At 43.6% G+C, this 25,515-nt stretch overlaps 1 protein-coding gene across 1 annotated transcript in view; it reads right to left on the bottom strand.

Annotated features, from left to right (window-relative positions):
• Nucleotides 1–2,568: 2,568 nt before the first annotated feature.
• Nucleotides 2,569–25,515, bottom strand: part of dnah3 (dynein axonemal heavy chain 3) — a 101,034-nt gene continuing 78,087 nt past the window's right edge. Inside the window, exons 50-62 of the mRNA XM_037536069.1 lie at nt 23,280–23,478; nt 21,373–22,169; nt 18,273–19,283; nt 16,843–17,176; nt 15,482–15,707; nt 13,511–13,755; nt 11,523–11,639; nt 9,249–9,406; nt 8,541–8,708; nt 7,860–8,002; nt 6,156–6,360; nt 4,652–4,789; nt 2,569–3,100 (exon numbers count right to left, since the gene is read on the bottom strand). Of these exons, the coding sequence (XP_037391966.1) occupies nt 2,747–3,100; nt 4,652–4,789; nt 6,156–6,360; nt 7,860–8,002; nt 8,541–8,708; nt 9,249–9,406; nt 11,523–11,639; nt 13,511–13,755; nt 15,482–15,707; nt 16,843–17,176; nt 18,273–19,283; nt 21,373–22,169; nt 23,280–23,478 (4,095 nt within the window). The 3' untranslated portion in view covers nt 2,569–2,746. The remainder of the gene's footprint in view (nt 3,101–4,651; nt 4,790–6,155; nt 6,361–7,859; nt 8,003–8,540; nt 8,709–9,248; nt 9,407–11,522; nt 11,640–13,510; nt 13,756–15,481; nt 15,708–16,842; nt 17,177–18,272; nt 19,284–21,372; nt 22,170–23,279; nt 23,479–25,515) is intronic.

Raw genomic sequence — 25,515 nt, 5'->3', positions numbered from 1 at the left:
AAAATAGGGTCACCTGGTCTGCCAGTCCATGGATACTGTTCCCAAGGTCCATGTAATATTGCAGAGGTGTATCAGCCACGAAAGCCCCAGAACATGCAGAGAGCTTTAAGCATTTCTGGTGAAGCTCATCCACCGCTGGTGCCTTGCCACCTGAAGAGCTTGCCAACTACCTCAGTGACCTCCACCAGGGAAACGACACGCCAGAAGCCTCTGTCCCTGACTCCTATGAGGAAGGCATGTTTCTCGGGTTTAGGAGATCCATAAAGTGCTCCTTCCACCAATCGGCAATATCCTCATTTGAAGTGGGAGTTTTTCTGTCAAGCCACCCTGACCGTACCTAAGTCCAGAACCTGCTTGAAGCCAACCAAAAGTCTTTTTCTATAGCATCGCCAACCCCTCCTACGCTCTGGATTTTGCTTTAGCCACCACTGCTGCTGCCGCCTTTTTTTGCCCATCTTTACTCACTTTTACTAATTCATCTTTGAATTCAGAAGGTTTCAGCTGGGGGAAGAGCTTTTTCTTATAAAGCCCCCAAACTCTGGAATGATCTTCCAGAAACTGTTTGGGACTCAGACACAGTCTCAATCTTTAAGACTAGGCTGAAAACTCACTTGTTCAGTTTAGCTTTTGGTAGCTAATGTTCCCCCTTAGATAAAGGCAGCAGATCCAGGGGTCCATGGACACAGGGAATTATAGTAAACTGAGACGCTGGTGCTGTCGTCCCGCTGCTCGCACGCGGTCACTCAGGTTTGTGGACGGTGGAGTGGAGGGATGCCGAACTGTTTCAGAGTGCTGCCGTGTCTGTGTGTCCTTCTGGTTCTCTCCTGTTAGTTAAGCTGTCATAGTCAGATCTGCCGGAGTCGTTAGCCACACTCTGGAAATGTTCACATTTCCTGTTTATGTACAAACGGATAGAATAAAACTAATTCCATTTACCTGCTTTCTTTCCGAGTATACAATCGCACACATGTCCGGCCGGACACTGAAGGACGACCGACTGCCGAGCCCTCCTGCTACCCACTTCAGACCAGCTGCCCATGCCCCAGCTGCCACCACCTGCCTTGGACGAGCTGCCCACCCTACACTGATGTTCTCATAGACTCCTAGTTATTCCTAATACCAATATTACTACTATTAATATTAGTAATATAATCAATTGTAGGTAGTTTGACCAGAGGAGGATGGGTCCCCCCTGGTGAGCCTGGTTCCTCCCAAGGTTTCTTCCTCAGTTCTGAGGGAGTTTTTCCTTGCCACTGTTGCCCCTGGCTTACCCACCGGGGGGTTTCTGTACATTCTTACAGTCCTGTTGAAACTTTGTCTTTTCCGAAATTCTGTAAAGCTGCTTTGTGACAACATCCGTTGTAAAAAGCGCTACAAATAAATTTGATTTGATTTGATTTACCTGTCTGCTGAGTCAGGGGTTCTCTGGGCCATCCAGTCCCTGAAGACTTCCTGCCTCACCACCAGGCTTCCACGATGGAGGTTTTGAACAGGGTCCATTCAGACTCCATGTCCCCTACCTCCTCAGGAACAGCTCTCCCAGTGGTGGAAGTTAAAATCATTCTGAACAGGGGCCTCTGCCAGCCATTCCCAGCACACCCTTACTATTCGCTTGGGCCTACTGGACCTGACCATCAGTCTTCCCTGCCATCTGATCCAAATCACCACTAGATGGTGACTGGTTGACAGTTTAGCACCTCTCTTCACAGAGTGTCCAGAACACATGGTCCCAAGTCAGATGAAACAACATCAAAGTCGATCATTGACTTTTGACCCAAGGAGCTCTGCGACCATGTAGTTGTCTTCATCTTATATTAAAATTAGTCGAATGATCTGAAGCTTTAAATGTGACAAGTTAGCAAAAATAGAGGAATTGGGTTGGGGGCAAATACAGCACCTCATGTTGCTCCAAAATGTGTTCAGCCTAAAAAGTGCTTTCACAGATGTGTGGGTTACCCACTAATACCCACAAGACAGAGGCTTGATTTAGACCCTCACGCTGGTAACAATCCAGATGTTCCTTTTCTTATTTGGCTCAGAGACAGTACGTGTTTCCACAGAGGATCAGTCCATTTCAAATGAGCTCAAGCCCAGAGGAGTCCTAACTCGCATTTGTAGATGCAGCAATAAATGATCTTTATTAAGAAGAATGTGTCAAAGTAGTCTTGAGCCCACGTGGTGATCTACATCACAGAAACATGCTGCCGAAATCGAAGGTCACAGATATTCAGTTGTGTTTTCTGGCCTTTTCCACAGAGATTTCTCTGGATTCTCTGAATGTTTTAATATATTCTATTTAATGTTATGCAGAGGGTGAAATGCCTAAAATCCTTTGGATTTTGGAAAATTGGATTTGCAGTTTGTGGCTTTGGATGCCGCCAACATGAAGGGAAATTATCAGTTTTTTAAAATGGGAATATATACACTATTGTGACTGACTACTTGCTTCAAGGTCAGTGCAGACTCCACTAAAAGCGAATGAGTGAGGTGTGTGCAAAACCGTTTTGCCCTGTTGTGAATGTACCTTTAGTCTGTCTGCAATTACTAGAGAAAGACTGTTTGCGGGGACACTCGTTTATTTGCAGGCAAGTTTTAACATCTAAACAGGTGTGGTGTTGCTTAAACTGAGTTTTATAGCTAAAGCGTTTCTATAGTGTAAACATGTGGGTGTATTTAAGATCTGATGATTGATCTCCTGCTTTCAGCTACTAGTTAAAAGAGTTCTTACAGACGGAACTGTGTGGGTTCAGTCGTCGAGCTGGCAGAGGCAGGCCACTCCGCGATTGATCCAGTGTTTCTGAGGCTGGTCTGAGGGCAGCTCTATGGGCAGGACGTAGTTGGTGGAGTGTCCTGTGGTGGACAGAGTCCCACGCCGTGCACTGGTCTTGTACACTGGACACTGGTAGACGTTTTCATGCAGGAAGTTGGCGCTCTGGCCTGGTTTGAGCCAGATGATGGGCAAAGGGTCAAACAGGATTTTGGGGAGAGACTCTCCAATGACCATTCGCTCTCTGTCCCAGCGCGCCCCCTCCAGGAACAAACCACGCACATACGCCCCGTCCGCTGGCTTCTCATCCACACTGTTCTCCTGCTTCAGCACCTGAACACAGACAGACCGTGAGTTTTATTTTAATTGATTATTATTATTTTCACCATTAGTATTAAACAGCCCTCATCACTTTGGTAACTGTTTGTTAGGAAGGGTCTCCTTGAACAGTGTTCTCCCTCAGAAACCAGAGAATGAAGCGATAAACCAAAGTCCCAAGACAGAGAGCTCTCGGTGCAATGATGAACAAACACTCTCGTAGAGAGATGAGTGATTTATTCACAAAGCACACAGAAGAAGGGGAAGTCCCCTCTTTATAAACACAGAGAGCCCGTCCCTCGTGCTCGCAGGCAGCCAGGAAGGGCCCGACCACATTCTAACATATGTCGTAACCTGCTTGTCCATACATGGAGTTGTTTTTCTCCATCTCTGGATGTGCTCAGTTCAACATCAAAATCCAGTAAGTCAAAAGTGCAAGTGGTTTGCAGAATAAAAGAGGAACAATAGTTATTAACAGCCTGTAAGTTTGCACAAAGGGCAGACACCCTTGCACCCTCAGCAGAGTCTGATTTTATTAATACATGTTAGTCACTGGGGAAGAGACAGGCCAAAGGAAAGTTAATCCTTTCACTGTTGTTAATTATAATTAATACCAAAGACTGTAAATAGACAGAGATGTAAATAAATGAAAGTTTTTTTTTTATTTTCTTATTTTTAATCATTTATTTATTTCATGACTTTAATAGTTTTTTTGTCATCCATTTGGTGGTGAATCACTGTAAGATAGCACCATCATGAAGTGTGCTATATAAATAAAATGATTCATATGAGGATTATTGAACATTATTTACATATAACTTGACAAAAACACCTGTAAATGCATATTCAAAATATTCTTAAAACATTAGCATTTCTTTGTTAACATAGGTTAACACCTTTTCTACAGGGAACAGGCATTTTTGGCAAATTTCAGATCAGATCTACTGCTGTTTATTTACTGAGATGAACATATAAAAAAAAAAAAAAAAAAAAAAATAGGAAAGTTTTCACAGGCTGTGTTTTATTTTCCCCTCAATATGTTCAATTCAGTAAATAAACAGTAATTGCACCTTGCTAGTGAACCACTGAGCCTTTCAGGGATGCTCCCTTTATACCCAATCATGACACTCATGTCATGGAACTGTGGAATGTTCCAAACAGGTGTTTTTTGAGCATTCCTCAACTTTCCCAGTCTTTTTGGAACATGTTGCAGGCATCAAATTCAAAAGGAGTGAATATTTGCAAAAAAACAATAAAGTCTATCAGTTTGAACTTTAAATATCTGGTCTTTGTTGTGGATTCAGTTGAATACAGGTTGAAAAGGATTTGCAAATCATCGTATTCTGTTTTTATTTATGTTTTACACAACATCCCAACTTCATTGGAATTGGGGTTGTATTATTTTGACATTTCACATTCTTAAAATATAGTAGTGATCCTAACAGACCTAAGAGTGGGAATTTTTACCAGGATTAAATTTCAGGAAAAAAAAAAAAAAAAATTAAAATGAATACGCCTAAGGTGTACGTATACTTATGACCTCCACTGTAGTTGATATATACACACCTGGAACTCAAAGCCGATGTAGTCGATGGGGATGGTGTATTTCCGGGCGTAATTCTGAGAGACTCCCGTGAGGAAGGACTGTGTGAAGTAGAAGCCAGAGAGCCAGAACACAGCTGGAGGTCCTTTATCTATCCACTCCTAAAGCACATGGGTGCAAACAAACAGGAGTAGGTAGAAACAAAATACGTGTAACCGTATTACATAATTAGGATACAAAAAATATAACTGTATTCTGTCGCTTGAATCTGTTATTTGCAGGGTTGTTTCAGTCTTTCATCTTTATTTTCCATGTTGCCGTATTAATGCTGAAGTGCCTGTATATTATTACGTTTAAGAAAGTCTAAAAAACACATTTCACGGCACTCTTTAAGCCCCAGAAAGGAACACCAGACAATTGCTCAGTCTCTGAGTGTCTTAAAAGGAATTAAATATTAACAACGCGACGATATACATGGATCTATAATCGCTGAGTGTGATGAAAACAGACGTCTCAGCTGCTGCTGTGGTACAGAACTTCACTTCAGAGTTCTAGTCAGACTTGGGTTCTGCAGATGGACAGAACCTCCTGACTCTTCTGCGACTGGCACAGAAAACCATTTACAACTGTCTCTAAGAGTTACATTTCTTTGCTTAATGCAGATTTTGACATTTTTTATTTTATCATAACATGAAACAATCAGCCTATCAATAAGTGTTAACCATGCTGGTTGTTGTAAGGTAGGTGTTTCTACTAAACTGGTCAGTGAGTGGAAGTACAAAGCAGGTGTTTCTAATAAAGTGACCATCCACAAGAGCAATAACTTAGCAACACCTTCACAACCACCTGGGATCCTACAACTATAGCCTAGCAACACCTTGGCGGCCACTTGGGACAGCATAGTAACAGTGTTTCTAATAAAGTGATATCACCTGGGATACTTTTTTTTACTGTAAAGCTGCTTTGTGACCACGCCTGTTGTAAAAACACTATATAAATAAACTTTAACTTGACACAGCAGCAGCCTAGCAACCACCCGGGATAGCACAGCAATAGTGTATTTGTCTGGACTTTGTCTGACAAAGAGTCCATGACTTTCAGCCATTTTAATAAACTGTGCTCTTATCCAAAAGGAATTATTTTGGACGCCATGTTAAGAAAATGTCATGATATTTTTAGAATTATTGAGTTTCAGGCTTTGTGGAAAATTTGATACCAGTTACTTGGGGATTGGATGAAAAACCTAGGGCTAGTTTGCAAAAGTTTTCCCAAGAATGATAAATAAAATGTTAAACTGGGGGAGGTGCAACAACAAAAATGATGCAGCACCCTCTTTATTTGGATCCCCAGAATATTTTAAAATAATTCACATTACGTTTAAGTACGAGTCTGAAGTAGTGGAAGGTCACAGGTCTGCAAAATATATTGATCTTCAGCTCAAACACTGCAGGAAAACCTTTATCCTGTTCAGCACCATACTGACTGATCTACTGTGGCCAATCCAGCTCTGATTCACTGTTTGTTCACCTGTAGAAAGTGCAGTCTGGCGAGCAGGTCGGAGACGTAGCCCCCGAGAGGTTTGAGTGAAGGGTAGGACTTGGCGGCCCAGATTGCTGGAACCTTCCCCACCAGCATACTGTTGAACACATTCTCCAGCTCTGCTGACATCACCACCTGTCCTTTCAGAGCTTTTCGGATATTGATCAGGCTGCTGCGAACCACCTGGGTCAGCCTGCACATTAATACCAGTCAATAAGTGACGATCAATATTGTCTGTTTGAAGAGTTATAGATGGGCTCATTGATTATTGATTAACCTGAAAATAAATGCCAATTAATATGAATCAGTAAGTGTCATGTATTCAGTACAGTGCACTCCTTCAGATTGTTATAGATACAATACTAAATAATATCTGGATCAACATGCAAATCAACAGGCAAATCAATATGCAAATCAATGGCTTTGTCAGTGCAGTGTGATATCTATTTGTAGATTTATCCATTATTTTTATTTTCGGTGTTTTGTGGAATGCTTGTTATAATTTATAGCCAAATTTCTCTCCAATTAGGTCATGTCCATTTCCATTCCAATCACATGATGATATTTCTGGAGATACCATGAGAAATTTTGGGGCTAAATGTGGGAGGAACCTTATTAAGATGGGAACAAACTGATTGTGACGTTTCTAAACGAATCCAAGACTTTGTGAAGGTAGAGTTCAAAGTAGAGGATGATGGTGTCGTCATCAACACCATCTGTCAGACAACAAGCATGCTGTTGTTAAACCCAAGGATTTAGAGTAAGACTAAAGTTTACTAAAGCAAGACTAAAGTAGAGCACGACTAAAAATTGCCCTCAAAAACTCAAATTAAGCTTTTAGCTGCAGTAAAAATAAACCAAAAGAGACCGTTCTGTCAAACCAGAGGAGCCTTAGATTATATTAGAAACAAGTTACTCTCTTTGAACAAAGTGTGGGAGGTGGGCATCCAGCATACCTCTGACTAATCTAAGTCTAATGGTGTTCCTGAAACATTCATCTTAACATTGCATTAGGTAACGACAGGGCTTCTCTAGCTAGCTTTGTTTGCTTGTGTTATCGATCGTACTCTGGATATTAAGATTATGGACTAGAGGAATTTAATTCAAAGTTTTTAATTAAAATTAAAAGGTAGTTTAATGAAGTTGAACTTTACTTTTACGGCATTTGGCTGACGCTCTTATCCAGAGTGACTTACAATTTGACTTACATTTTTACACGGGTAGGTGAAGGTGGTGTTAGGAGTCTTGCCCAAGGACTCTTATTGGTATAGTGTAGGGTGGTTACCCAGGCAGGGACTGAACCTCAGTCTACAAGGCAGAGGTGTCACCCACTACACCACACCAACAACATCGTACTCTGACCTGTATTCTCATTATGAGATCCCATCTTTCCCTGTGAGACTTTCCTGTGAGGCTACCATGAGCTTATTTCAAGATATGCGCCATTGAAAAGCTCAACACATTTGGAGGAGGACAACTATTTAATCTGTTACGTCAGCTAACATCTGCCTGTGATGGCTAGGGTCACAATGAGGGATGGCAAAGAGAAAGGAAAACCCACCCAGAGAGACAGAGAGAGAGAGAGGGGGCAGTTTTGGTGTCCTGGACTCCTGCTTACGGATGGCTGTGGCAACGTCAGGACTCAAAACATGTGATTTCCTGTTTTTGGCTTCTCGTTTGTGTGGACGTTACCTGTTAAAGCGGATAAGCTCCTGCCGGAGGACGGTGTTCATGGACTCTTCGTACATCACCGGGTATTTAACCATCACCATCTCAACATCAAAGTCACTCGGCAATTTTGACATGATGTCCTCCGCCAGCTCGTCCACCACTTCCTGTCCACACACACATCCAGCCATGCAGAAACATATTACACAGTCATAAAAGACGTAGTTAATAAATCTGTAGTAGGAGGGACGTATGCTCAGGTCACACCTTAAAATCTGAAGTGGGAAAATTCCACGATCAGACTGTACAGAGAATTCATCTGTATGAATGCATTGAAATTAAGGCACAGCTGTGGATTAAATTAATGTAATAGTGTCATTTAATTAGAATTCCAGCATCAAACAGTTTTATACATCATTTATTGTACAATTGGCCAACAGCTCAAGATTAGTCCAGCACCATTTCATAGCTCCTGGAATTTTTCCACTTCAACCTCACTGTGGATTTCAAGACATCAATCGAGAGAACTGAGCGCGTCGTCAGTCTTGGTTTCCAGCAAACGCAGTAAAATTACACCTGATCCAGACGCCACTGATGAGCTCAAACTCAGCTAGAAGATGATGTTTAATAGAGTTCTGCCTTTTAAACTTTGCAACAAAGTGATCCATGTTCCAGCCAATAAATGAACGCTCTGGCCACACCCACCTGAGGGGACTTGGCCCCGCCCCCTGTTTGCCTCGGCAAGGTCAGCAGTACGCCATCTAAAAGCTGATTGGTTTCCTGGTTGTCTTTAGTGATGTCAGCGTTGCTATGGAGGCCGTAGACCCCAGGCTCTGCTGTGATTGGTAAATTACGGATGTATTCAACATAGCTCTGAAACAATAAACAAAAAACATGCTAATTGTTTTCAAGCATATTTGAGGAGTCTTGTGGTGTAATTAACTGTAGAATTAAAACACTTCAAAGAAAACAAAAGGACAAAGGGAGTAAAGCCAGGTTGTATTGCGCTCAACCAGTCCAGGACTCATTTTAGATCATCAAAAAACTAGAAATAGATAATATGCATATGCAAATGACTTCATATCATCATACTGTCACAAACTGGAGGTCTGCTCGACCTGAGCCCGGCGGGAGCCTGAGAAACTGAATCTAGTGATTTGTAACTACATAGATGCTCTGACAATATTAGTTAGGCTATTATTTTAAAATAATGAACCAAATTATCCACATGCAGTCTCAGGGATAAACACTCGTTAAACATACGATTCTTTTATCTGACTTTCTTTGGACCTTTGGTATTATGGCATCCATATTAAGGGAGAAGGAGGTAATATGCAGCGTGTGTGTGTTTGTGTGTGTGTGTGTGTGTGTGTGTGTGTGTGTGTGTGTGTGTGTGTGTGTGTGTTGGTGTACCTGATAGGGCCCGTGTGGAGGAACGTAGTAAACGTCTCCTTCACAGATTCGGTACTTGTCCTGCTGGATGAGCTCCCAGCTGTAGAAGGTAGAGAGCAGAGAGAGGAGCAGCCGGCGGTCCTTATCATCAGTCACTCTACCTCCATAATTACACTCCCCTGAAGAGAGAGAGAGAGAGAGAGAGAGAGAGAGAGAGAGAGAGAGAGAGAGAGAGAGAGAGAGAGAGAGAGAGAGAGAGAGAGAGAGAGACAGAGAGACAGATGGAGAGAGAGAGAGAGAGAGAAAGAAAGAGGGAGAGAGAGAGAAAGAGGGAGAGAGAGAGAGAGAGGGAGAGAGAGAGACATTCAGAGAGAGAGAGAGAGAAAGAAAGAGAGTGAGTGAGAGAGAGAGAGAGAGAGAGAGAGAGAGAGAGAGAGAGAGAGACAGTCAGAGAGAGAGAGAGAGAGAGAGAGTCAGAGAGAGACAGTCAGAGAGAGAGAGAGAGAGACAGAGAGAGACAGTCAGAGAGAGAGAGAGAGAGAGAGACAGAGAGAGAGAGTCAGTCACATTCTCTGAGTGGACAACAAAGGACTTTTGTAAGTGTCTCTGAATATGAGTGTCCAGTAAACGCTTTTAAATGAAATGAAACTAGACTGGACCCAACCAAGAGGAGCAGAGATGAAAAACCAAAACAAATAAGCACATGGCTGAGAAACAAATGCAAAGGGAAAGAAGAAAAATAAAAAGACATGGCAGGAAATTTACAGTAATGTTACAGCCTCTTACACTATTGGGGGTTCAGAGCTTAAATCCCTGTTTGGCACACAAAGCTAGTGCTAGGTTATCGCACTTAATAGGAGTGTAGTTTTATTAATTAAATTAAGCTTTAATTCATTTGGTGTGAAAGTAGAGGAGGCAGTGGATAGGGCAAGATGGAGGCAGATGATCCGCTGTGGCGACCCCTAAAGGGAGCAGCCGAAAAAAGAAGAAGCTTTAATTCATGTTGGTGTTTTTTTCCTCAGCCCTGTTCACAACACAGAATGCTATGCTGTGCCATGTACCTGTCCCCCATGTCCCAATGACAGCTGCGAAAAGGGAGTGGGAAGGTGGGACCCCAATCCCAAACACCGCCAACGGACGTAAGTGGTGGTTGTAAGGATATGTGAGCCACCAAAGAGGGGACGATGATGACGACAATGGCTACGAGAGACGTGAAGGTGGGACGCGAGTCAACGAGGCCTGCAGTGAAGCTAACTAACACCTCAAATCCGATACAGGCAGCTGAGATGCGGAGCGAGGGCGGTGATGGAGGGGTGGAACAATGAGCTCCCTTCCCCTCTCGGCTCAGGTGAGTGATACTTTTTTAATCCCACAAACGGGGAAATTCCACCTCCACATTTAACCCATCCGTGAAGTGAAACACCACATACACACTAGTGAATACACACACACTAGGGGGCAGTGAGCACACTTGCCCGGAGCGGTGGGCAGCCCTATCCACAGCGCCCGGGGAGCAGTTGGGGGTTAGGTGTCTTGCTCAAGGACACCTCAGTCATGGACTGTTGGCTCTGGGGATCGAACCGGCGACCTTCCGGTCACAGGGCCAGATCCCTGACCTCCAGCCCACGACTACAGAGGGAACAGAGAGACAGAGAGGGACGAGCAGCAGCAGAAAAGACCAAACAACTGAAAAGCTTGAGCGACAAAATGCCACCTTAGTTTTTGGGTTTTTTTTTTGCTTTGTTTTGTTTTTTTTGGCATGAAAAAAAAAGTTATTGGCTGCTGCAAACCTAAAACCTGTCTCTAGTGTCCTCCTTGAGCCTGGGGTAACCCAGGGCATGCTACACTGGTGCCGAAACCCGGGACACCAACACACTCAAAGAGTCTCCATGGTGGAAGAGTAGGCCATCAGTACCCTCATTCACCTGCACCTGGCTGGCTAACAGGAGCTGCAGGCTGCTTTTCATGACAATGAAAAGTGATGGAAGCAGCTTGAGGAACAGCAGGTGGTGACCCGTCAGATGTCCAGGAGCTTGCTGTCATCTTGGCCCAGGGGACGGGTCCATGGCACATATGTCTTATTAGTAATTATCAAAATATGAGCATGAGGTGAAATAATTGTGTTTATTTTATAAACACATTTATTTTATAGATGGATGATGCAGATATAGAATAGTAATGCTGGTGCAACAGGTTCTCCATTCAGATGTTCCACACAGACAGGCACCCCGCTAAAACACATACACAGGGATTAGCTCTTTCCACACACTCGCTCCCACTGTTATATGGGCTCACCGGTCAGGTAGGTCAGAGCATCCAGGGGAATCTCCTCATATTCATCCAGAAACATCTGGATCTGACGCATGCTGATCCGCAGATCCGATTCATTAAACTCGTATGGAATGTTCCAGCCTGGAGAGAGAAACAGACAGATGGAATAAAGAGGCCATGCATTACAGGGACGCCTGGAACAGCTATCAACACTACGTTCAACTGTCTATGTACATCAGGCCTCATTTACCAACTGTTCTCAAGAAGAAATCTCTTTGTAAAACACACAGTTTTTACGGAGATTCTGCACGAAATGTTGTCTTGTCAAGCCAAATTATCTTGAAAATAGTCAATAAATCTAATATTTCTCCTGTTGAGATGGTAAGCCTACTTTAAGATTATTTTCCTTATTTCTAGACATTTTAATTTTATTAAGTAAAATTCTCTCACTATGTTGGCAGCTAATTTGCTTGTTTTAAGAAACGTGCTTGAAACAAGCCAAATTATCTGCCAGTATAGTGAGATAACTGCACTTAATAAAGAAGCTTGAAACAGGCACAGAGTGTCTAGAAATAAGTTGAATAGTCTTATAATAAGTGCACAACCAACTCAAAATGGGAAATATTAGATATAGTGACTATATTTAAGATCATTTCACTTGACAAGATCCCAGTTTTTGCAGCGTGACATTCACCAAAGCTTTCTTATCTGGGATTTGTTCTTAGGTAAGAACGGAACCTACAGAACTTCAAGAGCACAAGGTGAGAACAGTTCTGTGCTTCAAGAACACGTCAAGAATCTGCCGTAGACTTTTTCTTAGGACCTTCCTCAAGAACACATCTAAGGCAAAATGTAGGAAGATATTGGTGAATAAGGTTTTTAGTGGATGCCAAACATCTCATTGTTGAATTGCATAGGAACCCAGTATTATACAACACAAATAGACTGATCTCCTGCCTTCACTCCACCTTACATAAACAATCTACTCTGATAAAGCTCTCTTCTGATTCGTGCGTTTCGCATAACATCACACTGTATTGTTGCTGACATTCTGAGGACCGAATCAGGGAATGATGCGATGCATGATGCCTTTAATTTACTGTGCTTTGTGAATAATTCACCTCCGAGACACAACAGAAGCCGAGAGACGAGAGACACAGGGACTTTTAATTCAATGTTTTCACTCCAGGCTTGGAAGCCCTGCACTGTACAGTTTAGTGTACACCTTGTTCAGCTCAAGAAGGGACTAATCAACTAATAACGTCAGGTATTTTAACCAGGGAAACCACAGTGATGCAGTGCAGGCGTTGCAGGACTGGAGCTGAACTCAGCAAACTTACAGCACTGAAGGGCACAGACAAGCGGATTACAGAAAACCACGTCAACCAAACTGCCTTTGTTATGATGATTTTTAGGACCTTCGACTATTTTTGGCCTAAATACGCATTTTCGGCTAGCTTCTTTTAAGGTTTGTTTTGGGTTTGTTCGGCCAGTTTCTGAACTTCTCTTCCTGCACTTGCTGCTGCTGCCGCCGCCCCAGAAGACACAGATATGAGAAAAGAATGACAAAGGCTTAAGCAGACAGGCACTGTACCGCTTTGACGCAACCACTGACATGAATAGGCAAACACATGCATACAGAAAATACCCGCTAAAATATGGTGAGCGTGTCCTGCTGTGAGTCGCCCTGTCAATCCTGAAATAACCATTTAAAACTCTTAAATAAAAAGTTTTTTTTTTCACACCACGCCACACATCTTTGCGTAGTAACGTCACACACAGACTCAAAAAGAAGGTCTGGCTAGATGTTTAGGACGCAAATTGCCACCAGAGAGGGCGTCTCCAAATCTTACATAGTGTAGTTTTAATGTGAAAATCACATTTGCCCAGGTTTGCCCCCTCTTACCCCAAGTGTAGCTGATCAGCCGAGACATGTTCAGTGTCTGAAGTTTCCTTCTTTAGTGTTCGCAGTGAAACTAAGCAGACAGATAGACAGTGATGTGATTACTGACCTAATGGGCCGAATGTCCTCCTCTCCTGCACGAGGGCATGGAAGAAGCAGAGTCCGAACAGGAGCTTCTGCCACACCTCCTGCTTGGAGGAGCTGCTGAAGAATGCGGGGTCCGAGATGGGGTCACTCAGGTACGAACGCAACAGGTTCGCTCGCAGACCTTTAGGAGGCTCATTCGTCATCTTCACACCATTCTGCAGGATACTCACAGGGAACTTTTCAGAGGGGTAACTTGTCAACCACAGCCTGAGAGAGAGAGAGAGAGAGAGAGAGAGAGAGAGAGAGACATAGAGAGAGAGACAGAGAGAGAGAGAGAGAGAGAGAGACAGAGAGAGAGAGAGAGAGAGAGAGAGAGACAGAGAGAGAGAGACAGAGAGAGAGAGAGAGAGAGACAGAGAGAGAGAGACAGAGAGAGAGACAGAGAGAGAGAGAGAGAGACAGAGAGAGAGAGAGAGAGAGAGAGAGAGAGACAGAGAGAGAGAGAGGGAGAGAGAGAGAGAGAGAGACACAGAGAGAGAGAGAGAGATAGAGAGAGAGAGAGAGAGAGAGAGAGGGAGAGAGATAGAGAGAGAGAGAGAGAGAGAGAGAGAGAGAGAGAGAGAGAGAGGGAGAGAGATAGAGAGAGAGAGAGAGAGAGAGAGAGAGAGAGAGAGAGAGGGAGAGAGATAGAGAGAGAGAGAGATAGAGAGAGAGAGAGAGAGAGAGAGAGAGAGAGAGGGAGAGAGAGAGAGAGAGAGAGAGAGAGAGAGAGAGAGGGAGAGAGATAGAGAGAGAGAGAGAGAGAGAGAGAGAGAGAGAGGGAGAGAGATAGAGAGAGAGAGAGAGAGAGAGAGAGAGAGAGAGAGAGGGAGAGAGAGAGAGAGAGAGAGAGAGAGAGAGAGAGAGAGAGAGAGAGAGAGAGAGGCACAGGCCACTTCAGAAACGCTGCAAAGCCAGTCAAAACATGACGGCAATGTCAAAGATGACTCAAAGGGCATGGAGCATCTATGATGGGAAACCACTGAGAGAAGCAGATCAGACCACAGACGCTCAGGCGCTCACATCCCGAGTTTGTGGTTAACTTGGCTGGCTAGTTTGCTGTCTGAGATGTTGTAGCTGTACTGTGGTCGTTCTCTGATTTTTACTGGTTAAACGTTTACAGTTACTCTCTCCAGATAATTCCCATTACGATACAGTGATATCAGTAATCTGCTCAAACATAAACTAACTAACCTTTACAGGTGAATGTACTTTACTATGTGTTGCATGGCATTTAAAAGTCTGAATGGTTCTGTCCTCTTAGCGTCCTCCGGAAACAACCGTCGTGTTGCTCCTGGCTTTGCAGTGTGTTTGTGAAACGCAGCACCATGCCATAAATTTAATGAAAGTGCTTTCTGAGGTTGCAGAGCATCTACGAATATTGCAGCATGTTTGTAATATGCAGTGCCCCTCCTGTAATTCTGATGAGTGTTTTATGCATTTGCAGCTCATTTTATTTGTAGTATGTTGGGTCTTCTTTGCCACCGTAGTTGTCTCTGCTGTTGGCATGGCGACAACGAAGCTGGTGGATCCAAAAACAGATGGAATTGTTAACAAGCATCAGAAGGATTGTTTTATGCTCTGCTTTGTCATTTATGCTGTCAGTGTGTGAAATACTACTGGAATTCGGGGGTCCCATGTTGGTTGACTATTCCAGCATTGTCTAACTGCTAACTCATCACATCGGTGCTGATGCTTCAAAGCCAGCAGAATGTTGGGTTTAACAATTCCCCTGGAAGTGCTCTGTTCTAGTTTTGTAATGCATATATGACTGGTTCTTTTCCAACCGATCAGATGTCCGAAAAAATAAAAGTTGTGACATCATTTATTGTGAAAATTTCTTGAAATATCGCAATATTTCTGTCATATCGCCAAGCTCTAGTGGAAAGTGTGAACTATTCCTAATTTCTCAAACCAAAGACACCAGAGATGTGAGGAGGAGCTTGTTACTCACCTGAAGTCAGAGTGTGTGTTCTCGGGTGTGATAATCTCCTCACAGATCTTCTCCAGGGTCGGCATCCAGCTGGTTGCTAGGTGACAGTTCTGCAGAACCACCCAGGTTCCATCCTTCAGCGCCGTTTCTATCATGCAGGCCGCGATCGGACCCTGACCCTGACCCAGAGAGATCGTCTGGGTTCTGCTGCCCCCCATACCCAGATCATCCGCAAACTTCAGCAGCCCTGAGAGAGACAAACATCATATTCACACTAAATTGGACATGTCATATCACAATACCTACATTTAGAGTCAGGTATTCATTTAACCTATATTGAGGCCACAAATTAATAAGTTTAGGTCACAAATTACTATATTAAGGCCACCAATTAAGATTTTGAGGCCAGAAGTTACTATACAGAGGCCACAAATTACTATATTAAAAGTCATGAAATACTACTGTATATTGAGGCCACAAGTAAAGGGAAATTTAACTTGTGGCCTCAATTTAGTAACTTGTGCCCTCAATATTGTACAACCCCATTTCCAAAAAGGTTGGGACGCTGTGCAGAATGCAAATAAAAATAGAATGTGATAATATGCAAATCATGTAAACCATATTTTTTGAAGGAAAATACCACAAAGACAACACATCAAATGTTAAAACAGAGAAATTGGTTTTTATTGTTTTTTTCAAAAATATTTGCCTATTTTGAATTTGATGCCAACAACACATTCCAAAAATGTTGGGACGGGGGCCTGTTTACCGCTGTGTTTCACCATCTCTTCTTTTAACAACAGATGGTAAGCATTTGGGAAGCAGTGGATGACAGATCTGGACTTCAGGCAGGTCAGTTTAGCACCCGGACTCTTTTAATACGGAGCAGTGCTGCTGTAATACATGCAGAATGTGGTTTGACATCGTCTTGCTGAAATAATCAAGGCCTTCCCTGAAAAAGACGTCGTCTGGACGGCAGCAGATGTTGATAAAACATGTTTATATCATTCAGCTTTAATGGAGCCTTCACTGATGAGCACGTCACCCAGGCCATGAGCACTAATGCCCCCTAAACCATCATGAATACTGGCTTTAGAACTGGGCACTGATAACAAGCTGAGTGGTCTTCAGCCCGGAGGACACAGTGTCCATGATTTTAAAGTTTAAAATGAGTTTAAATGAGTTTTACATAATTACATGTCGTTTTTATTTACATTTTGAACAGTGTCCCAATTTTTTGGAAATGGGGTTGTAATCTGTGGCCACGCCACACCACGTCAAATCACCATGTCACCTTAGGGGCTCCATAAATCTTCATGCCCCTATAATGTAGGTATTTTGATTAAACTGTGAAGGGTAATCATATCCCCTCTCACACACACCTGCGGTGGGGTCCGATCCCGATGACAGCACGAAGATGAGCGGCGAGCAGCAGCTGGAGTCACTGTAGCTTCCCGCCAGGTCAAAGGTTGGAGGTTCGATGTAGGTGCGGCCCATGTTGTCCACGATGAACTCCTGCACAGCGGGCACCAGCTTATCAGGCCTGAAGCAGCGCAGCACCACCATGCGCGCCATGCCCACCAGGGTGCCCCATTTCCCTGGGAACCGCTCCTCATTTGGCCGGCCGGAGTCATAAATCTGCTTCCACTGAGCCACGTTCTCCTGCACGTGCTCAAACAGCCCCTCCAGGTCTGGGAGCTTTGAGGCTCGGACCACCTGACGCCACAAAGGGAGCGAGTGAGGAGTCACGCCTGATTCAGGAATTCTGTGTTTTAACCCGTTAAACTCCAACTTCGATTCCTCATCCTCATCCTATATTCCATAGTCACTGAATAGCTCAGAGTAGTTACTGTTTAATAAGCCTTAAGATTAATTACTGAGTAATAAACCTGTAGTTAAAGGTAATTTCAGCTAAATTTAATATAAAACAACTGTCAACAGACGGACGACAAAGTCACCATGCTAGTTATTATCTGATGTATTAGTATACAGCATTTTAAAGGGGAATCCCACCGTTTTTTTTTCAAATTTTCTGCACAATTCAGTTGTTGAGGTGTAAAAAGTCATTCAGAGTGGTTTGATGTGAATTGTCAAAACCTGGAGAAACATCAGAGCGGTGTGAAGAACCAGGGGTCACATGTCGAAGATGCAAATACAGTTGTATGTAAAAGTTTAACCATCCCTGGTCAACGTACATGTTTTGTTGATGTTCTAAGCCAAAATAAGTGAACTTTTTTTTTGGAATTTTTAGAGCACAGCATTTCATTAGTAGCATTTAATGAACAAATAACATGGTTTTATCTTATGTTTTACTAATAAACAGTAATTGTGCATGACATTGTGCAGGACCGTTCTGTGTAAAGGATGTGTTAACTTATTCACATTTAGACTATTAACAAAACATGGCATTTGACCAGGGTGCCCAAACTTTTACATACAAAGATATAGCTGGTTTATTTACTATCCAAAACCCCCAGTGAACTTCTGAGTTTTATATGGAATGTTTATGATGGAAAAATGTTAATAAAAACTGGAAAAAAAATTTCTTTGGGGACTATTTTGCCTCACAACATCCTGCATGTATCCTTCCACCGTTACCAGATTTTTGGGCCCAAACCTCAGGCAGTGAATTCATAACCATGTCATGTAGGACGTTCCTGTGAGGGAGCTTTTAGAGGTGGACGTCTGGTTCCTATCACCACCACTGTGAATAACTTAAATGATGTCAACAATTCATACCAAACCATTCGGAATGACTTTGTTTACGTCTTATGTGAAAAAATCTCTTATGAAGTAAACTTGATCACTCCACCTCTGACCACGCTTTGTCCGACAGCCATTCCGGGGCGGGGTTCGGGTGAGGGTTGTCGAGGGCGACGCCGCCCGTGAGCAGGAATCGCCAGACGAGGTCGCTGACCTGACCTTTGCCTTGCATGATGCCGATCGTGAGGAGAAGCGAGAAGAGCAGCTTGTCCTTCTCGAACAACGAGCGGCAGACGTTCCTGTAGATGCTCACAGTGAAGTGCTCCGTTATGTTGGAGATGCGGGTGTCCAGGTCGTCGCTGGACGGGCTCTGGGCGATGGACTGCAGGTACAGGCCGATGAACCAGGTGAGAGAGTACTGGTACATGGGCTCGATGTTCGCCAAGTCCGAGATGCAGAAGAACAGGATGGATGAGTGCTCAGCCACGGGGCGGTATCCTAGCCGTGTTTCGTCAATTTCTCGCTCCGTCAAGCTCGCAATCTTCTGTTTCTCAGAGATCTCCTCTGATAAAACCTTCGAGGAAGACAGGACCTTGATGGCCGTTTCATCTTCCAGGATGTTCCCCTGGGATGAAGACAGCACCTCCAGGATCTTGTCCTCGATCTCCTTGAGCTGTTTGTTGTTAGCGGCACTCTCCAGGATCAGCTGGTTCTTCTTCTCCTCCAGTTCGGGTTTTTCCTTGGCGGCGACGATTCCCAGCAGCTGGTCCTGCAGCCCCAGCGGTGTGATCATGAAGTTCAGCAGGCACACTTTCACAGCCACCTCCGGCAGGTAGTGAGGGTTACGCAGCCCGGTGGTCATGTAGAAAAGGAAGTCTCTAGAATATTCTATAATGTTCTCGCCCAGTTTCATATACTCCACACCCTGCTGCTTGAAGGTCTGCTTCAGGAGAACAGGTTCTAGAACTGCGTCTAGCTCCTCACCCACGTTCTCCAGAAGAACTGGTGTTCCAAACTGAATGGCGTTCTCCAAGGTGCGGACGTAGTTGCTGTCTGAGAGCTTGATGACGGACAGCTTGTTGGCCTTCTCCATGTTCTTGATCCACTTGTTGGCTTGGCCCTGCAATAAAGTAAATTCTAGCTTTTTGAAATGTACTGACGATTCTCGATGATCTAACAGAAACTTTAAAAAAGGCCACAATATAACTCATCTAAGGCGGTCACACACCAAACACCATACAAATAAACAAGATAAAAATAAATAAAAATAAAAAACAAGACGTGTCGCATCGATTTGAGCTGATTTTGGAGATTCTTCTCTCCACACATCATCATATCCAATTGGCCTGACTGCATGTCTTTGGACTGTGGGGGGAAACCGGAGAACCTGGAGGAAACCCACACAGACACGGGGAGAACATGCAGACTCCACACAGAGAGGACCCCGATCACCCGGCCGGGGAATCGAACCCAGGCCCTCCTCGCTGTGAGGCGACAGCGCTACCCACCGTGACCCTATCTGGATTAAGCAGTCAACGACAACGATGATGATGATGTTTGGATTGCTGGAATAATCTCCTAGTTTGGTAGTCACCGTGCCAACAACAGAGACAACAGGGACTGGTTGAGTGAGTTCAGGTTGCCAGAGAGCAAATAAAGTAATGGCAAGTTTTTCTTATTGTGCTCTTATTATTATCCTCAGCAAATGTACAGATTTTCGAGTAAACTGCACAAATAACATTTGTAATATAATGGAAAAAAGTCTGAATATTGGATCACCTCTAATAAATGGAGGTGATCAATAGTTTGTCTGTTTTCTATGCATATCAGTCAAAGTAGACACAAGTTCTGAAATGAATTTGTAAAGCTGCCACTTTTAGCTGTGACTCGATTTCTACAAACATGTATATTGATTAATTGTATTCTTTAAAATCTGAACCAGTTCTATGAACACAGCGGCATTTCCATCTTAAGCAAGGAGTTAAGATCAGATAAGACAGCCTTTACAGCAGAACACACAGTAAGCAGACAAAGATTTGCATCATACAAAATACTAAATATAATATAGAAATAAATAAACAAACAAGGCGTCTCTTAGCAGAAAAATATAAAAAATAAAAATAGAATTAAGAAACTACAAATTTACAGTTTACACACGCAGTTGTATGGATAGTGCACAGTAATGATTATAGATATTGCCCAGAACTTGCGTATGTATTGCACTTGTATCATCTGTCAGCAGCAGATACTGCACTGTAATTAGAGGTAGGATAAGATACAGGTGTGTGTGGTGTGTTCGTGATGGAGTGCACTATAATGGAGTGAGGTGTGAACCCATAGCGTGTTTATAACGGAGAGTGTCTGAGTCTCGGGCTTGGGGAGCTTCTGATTGTAGAGCCGATCAGCTGTGGGGAGAAAGGAGCTGCTGTACTTCTCTTTTATGCGGTTCTGCCTGTCTTCAGGTTTTATGTGCATGTTTCTGCAGCACATTTATTGATTGATTGATTGATTGATTTATTGATTTATTCATTTATCAGGCCACGTCAACTCCTGTTTAGTTTTATCATCCCAGTGTTTGCTTGATGTTTGTTTAAGGGTCATATTTACTAATATCTCAGTGTAAAGCCTTGTTTGTTTTCTGTTTTCTGTTTTTTGGCTCTTAATTCCACCCACTAGTTAGTTTTCCCGCAATCACATGACGCCACCGGTGCTAGGAGGGGGGCGATTGGGAGCTCAGGCTTCCTCTGAGACCAGTGAACTGCCGCTAATACAACGTCACTGTATAGCTTAACACGCTCAGAGGAGAACATCTTTCATTTGGACCTAACTGCACCCATAAAAGGAGCATCTTTAGACATAATGGTGGGCAAGCAGGCAATGGAATGTAGAAGTGTATCCCTGAAATCGTGGGAACCCTGTACACCGCTTTGGCATTGTATTCCGGAGCCCACGCCCAGGCTGAATGCTTTTTGCTAAGCCTTAAATAAAGATTATGCCTTTTTCTTTTTCCAACTAAACCCTGCACCTGAAGTCTTTTCCTGAAGATCTGAAATAGAACCATTATTAGGTGCAGGTAAACTGTAAGAGCTTGAGATAAAATCAATGCCGTGTCTTGGGCGATAGGGTTCGCTTGAGGCACGACGCTGCCCACCCAGACAGAGCGAGGATAAAACCCTTCGTGTTAAAACATTTAAATCCGACGGCCTTACCTGCGGGTCGATCATGAGCGGCCAGCGGCGGGAGTTGGACACGATGATGCCGTTGTCTGTTGAGAACGAATCCACAGGTAACCCGGCGATCTGCCAGGCCCTGATCAGCACCTGGTTTCCTAGGGTGCTGCTGAGCGTGAAGTCGTCGGAGCACGGTATCTTCCTCCGCTTGCAGAGCTTGTGCCACTCCCGCTGGCACTCCACTCTGAAATCCACCGTGAACGCTCCCAGGTAGGACACAGTGCCTGAGGACAGCAGCACATCTCCCGTCAGGTTTGTGTACCTGATTCCCAGCAGCCTCGCTGCCTCCGTCCACCTGTCCTTCTCCCCTCCCAGCCCACCAATCAGCTTCTCTGCCCGGATCAGCTTCTGGGAGCACAGCTCGATGTTGTCCTCCAGCTCCTTCTTCTTCTGGATCATGGCTGCAAACGTGTCGTTCAGGGCCTGCAGCCGGTCCTGGACGGCTTTCAGCTCGCCGCGTTTCACCTCCAGCATCTTCATCTGCACGGCCAGCTCCTCCTCTGCCTCGCGGAGGCGCACTTTCTTCGGGGCGACCACCTTGGCCACGCGCTCGTACACCTCCATGGCACGGACCCACTTGCAGAGGCCCTCACAGGCGGATGAGACTGTTTTGATGAGTGTCGGCTGGAACTCCGGGTGATCGATGAACTTCTCGCGGATCTTCTTGATGTTGGCAGCCGGGATGTTGTCCTTATCAAAGGCCTTGAGGTTCTCCAGGAACTTCATGTCTCCCAGCAGCTTTTTAGATGGTCCCCAGTAATCCTCGATCATCTTACCTGAAAACGTGACCAGTATCATAGCTGTGAGCACAGTAAGGAGTCAGGGATGGGACACCTACACCAATCAGGCGTAACATCATGACCACCTCCTCGTTTCTACACTCACTGTCCACTTTATCAGCTCCACTGACTGTATAGCTGCTCTCTGTAGTTCTACAGTTACAGACTGTAGTCCATCTGTTTCTCTGATACTCTGTTACCCTGTTCTTCAGTGGGCATGGACCCTCACAGAGCAGGTTCTATATCATTCTCAGCACTGCAGTAACACTGATGTGGTGGTGGTGTGTTAGTGTTGTGCTGGTGCGAGTGGATCAGACACAGCAGTGCTGCTGGAGTTTTTAAACACTGTGTCCACTCACTGTCCACTCTATTAGACACTCCTACCTCGTCGGTCCACCTTGTAGATGTAAAGTCAGAGACGACAGCTCATCTGCTGCTGCACAGTTTGTGTTGGTCATCCTCTAGTCCTTCATCAGTGGTCACAGGACGCTGCCCACAGGACGCTGCTCACAGGACGCTGCCCACAGGACGCTGCCCACAGGACGCTGCTGGCTGGATATTTTTGGTTGGTGGACTATTCTCAGTCCAGCAGCGACACTGAGGTGTTTAAAAACTCCAGCAGCACTGCTGTGTCTGATCCACTCACACCAGCGCTACACACACTAACACACCACCACCACACTATGGCTGATTGGTGTATGTCTAAAATGGTCATTTTACACAACGAGGAAAAAAAACACTCAGAATTGTATTATTTTTTTGCTCCAACAGCAACGATATAATAATCACATCTCATATTTCATCTCATACCATTTACACCAAACATGAAATTCTCTAAATGATACAAAGGGCTTTATACTATGAAATGAGGGAAAAGCTAAATCAAAAATCATAATTTACTATTCGGCTTTAATCCAGAATTCTAAAATTCTGCCATATTCCTTCAATGTCACGCATATTTCAGTCTTTTCTTTCCTTTACCACACCTAACTGATCTGATCACCTCATTAACGAGCTCGTCATCCGGTAGAGTGGGCGTGTCACAGCAGGAGCCGCCCATCAATCCTCTTTTCCTGTTCTAATAAAATATGAGCTGTATTCCCTCACCGGAGCCTCCAGGGTCAGGTTTCCTCTCTGGTTTGATGCCCTTCATGACACAGATGGACTCCATGACCAGTTTGACAGCGCCGGGAGGGTTCTGCATGGACTTCACCACCGTGATGTCGGCCGGCTTCAGCGTGTCCAGGGCCGACAGAGCAGCTTCCAGCGCCGGCATCGCCTCCGCGAGGTCCCCCTCACATTCATCCTGCCCAGCAATCCGTCGGTCAACCACTCAGAATTTTCCACATTTCCTTCTTGAATGTTCTATAATATTACAGATTCCCAAAACTGACGGATACAGATTGGCTGACGCCACTACAGCGAATACAGCGCCCAGCACACAATACAGGAAAACAGGTATGCATTTGGTTAGCTTGATGCTAATTTTACACAGGAATTCCCATTGACTGGTTAATGGAAGTTAGCATTGGGGTAGCCACATAAATGTAAAGAAAAACCTGTCATTTCTAAAGTGAATTATTCAACAATGCTATTCTTAGGGCGGGCACTAACGGCTGGCATGTCAATTATTTTACTATTAAATTAAAATTAAGTTAATCATCCCTTAAACATCCAGAAAGGTAGATGGACTGATAGACTGATAGACAGGATAGACAGGATAGACCAGCTGGTCACTGCAAAAAATTTAATCACGTCAAGTAAAATGATCTTAAATCTAGTTTTTAGTCTAGAGATTGTCGGAAGCTTATTTTAAGATTATTTAACTAATTTCCAAACATTTTCACCTGGTTTAAGGAATTTATCTCACTATATTGGCAAATAATCTTGCTGGTTTAAAGAAATGTGCTTGAAATTAATAATTGAACTGAAAAAATTGATTTTCAAAAAGTATTTGCCAGTGTAGTGAGACAACTGAACTTAATAAAATGATTGAAAATGGGTAAAAATGTCTAGAAATGAGCTACATAACCTTATAATAAGTGCACAACCGTCTCAAAGTAAGACACATTAGACGTATCGACTTGAATTAAGAATTTCACTTAACAAGATCCAATTTTTGCAGTGAAGATTTGCAGAAAAATGTTTATTTTAAATGCCATAATTAAAGTTGTTCCCTGTACAACAAACATATTTTCAGAACCAACAAAAATGTAATTTAACTGGGGTGTTTCCAGTGCTGGACAGTAACTGAGTACCTGAGTAACTGAGTAACTGAGTAACTGAGTAACTGAGTAAATGTAATTGGTTTCTGTACTTTAGTATTTTTGGTGTATCTGTACTGAAGTTTCTCCGTTCTGGGCGTCTTTTTCCTTTCACTCCACTACATTTCAGAGTCTAATATCCGACTTTTTCCTCCTACATTTTGAGAAATCTGTGGTTCCTTTTGGTTTCTGTGTGTATAAAAACGTCACATGTCAAAACGAAAGAAGCGCAAAGCCAGAGCACCAATCAGGGCCCAGCGGTCACTTTGTTTAGAGCTGGTTTTGACCTGTTGGTCAGACCGACCCAGTGCAGCACGCGGTTCAACGTCAGCGCAGCAGCGTAAAACTTTGGGAGAGTCTGTTCAACATAAATGATGAACTAACCTAACTTTGTGTAAATAGAGCTCAATATAGAAATATGTCCACATATGCAGTCGAGACTGACGCGGCTTTTTTCTGAATTTCTACAAACACCAGTTCATTTTATAGTAAATGAGTTTGGGCTGGTTTATGTTTATGAACAGACGCCTACAGATCAACATAGTAAAGGAGCTCATCTGTGATCCTGAGTTTAAAGCCAGTTTTTATTCAACTTAAACTTGGAACTAAGTTGTAAATAAATCTGAAACTGAAACTTTGCTTGTGTGTAAAAAGTGATTTCAGAGCCACTCGGTTCTCCCTGATGGAAACTGTTTACCTTCAGTGTTTTGTGCTTCTGATCATTTTAATAGACGTCAGCGTCACTAATTAATGACGTTCTATTAAAAGACTGGTTTACCAAGAGAGACGCTGGAGGACTTTCACCTGAAATGAGTTCATGAAGCCAGTCTGGTTATAAAAATGATAACAGGACATCAGAGCCAGAATTACTCTTTTAGTACTTTTACTTTATACTTAAGTACATTTGAAGGAAATACTTTAGTACTTTTACTCCAGTGGAGGTCTAAAGGGAGGAACTTCTACTTTTACTGGAGGAATATTTTACCTTGGGTGTCTCGACTTTAACTCAGTACATGGTTTGTGAACTTCGTCCAGCTCTGTTTCACCACTGAAATACTTCACCAAGCCCTCTCACACTA

The sequence above is a fragment of the Pygocentrus nattereri genome, chromosome 3, assembly GCF_015220715.1.
Source record: "Pygocentrus nattereri isolate fPygNat1 chromosome 3, fPygNat1.pri, whole genome shotgun sequence".
Lineage (NCBI taxonomy): Eukaryota > Metazoa > Chordata > Actinopteri > Characiformes > Serrasalmidae > Pygocentrus > Pygocentrus nattereri.
The sequence above is the reverse complement of the archived record's forward strand: the minus strand, read 5'-3'. Positions and strand labels throughout refer to the sequence as shown.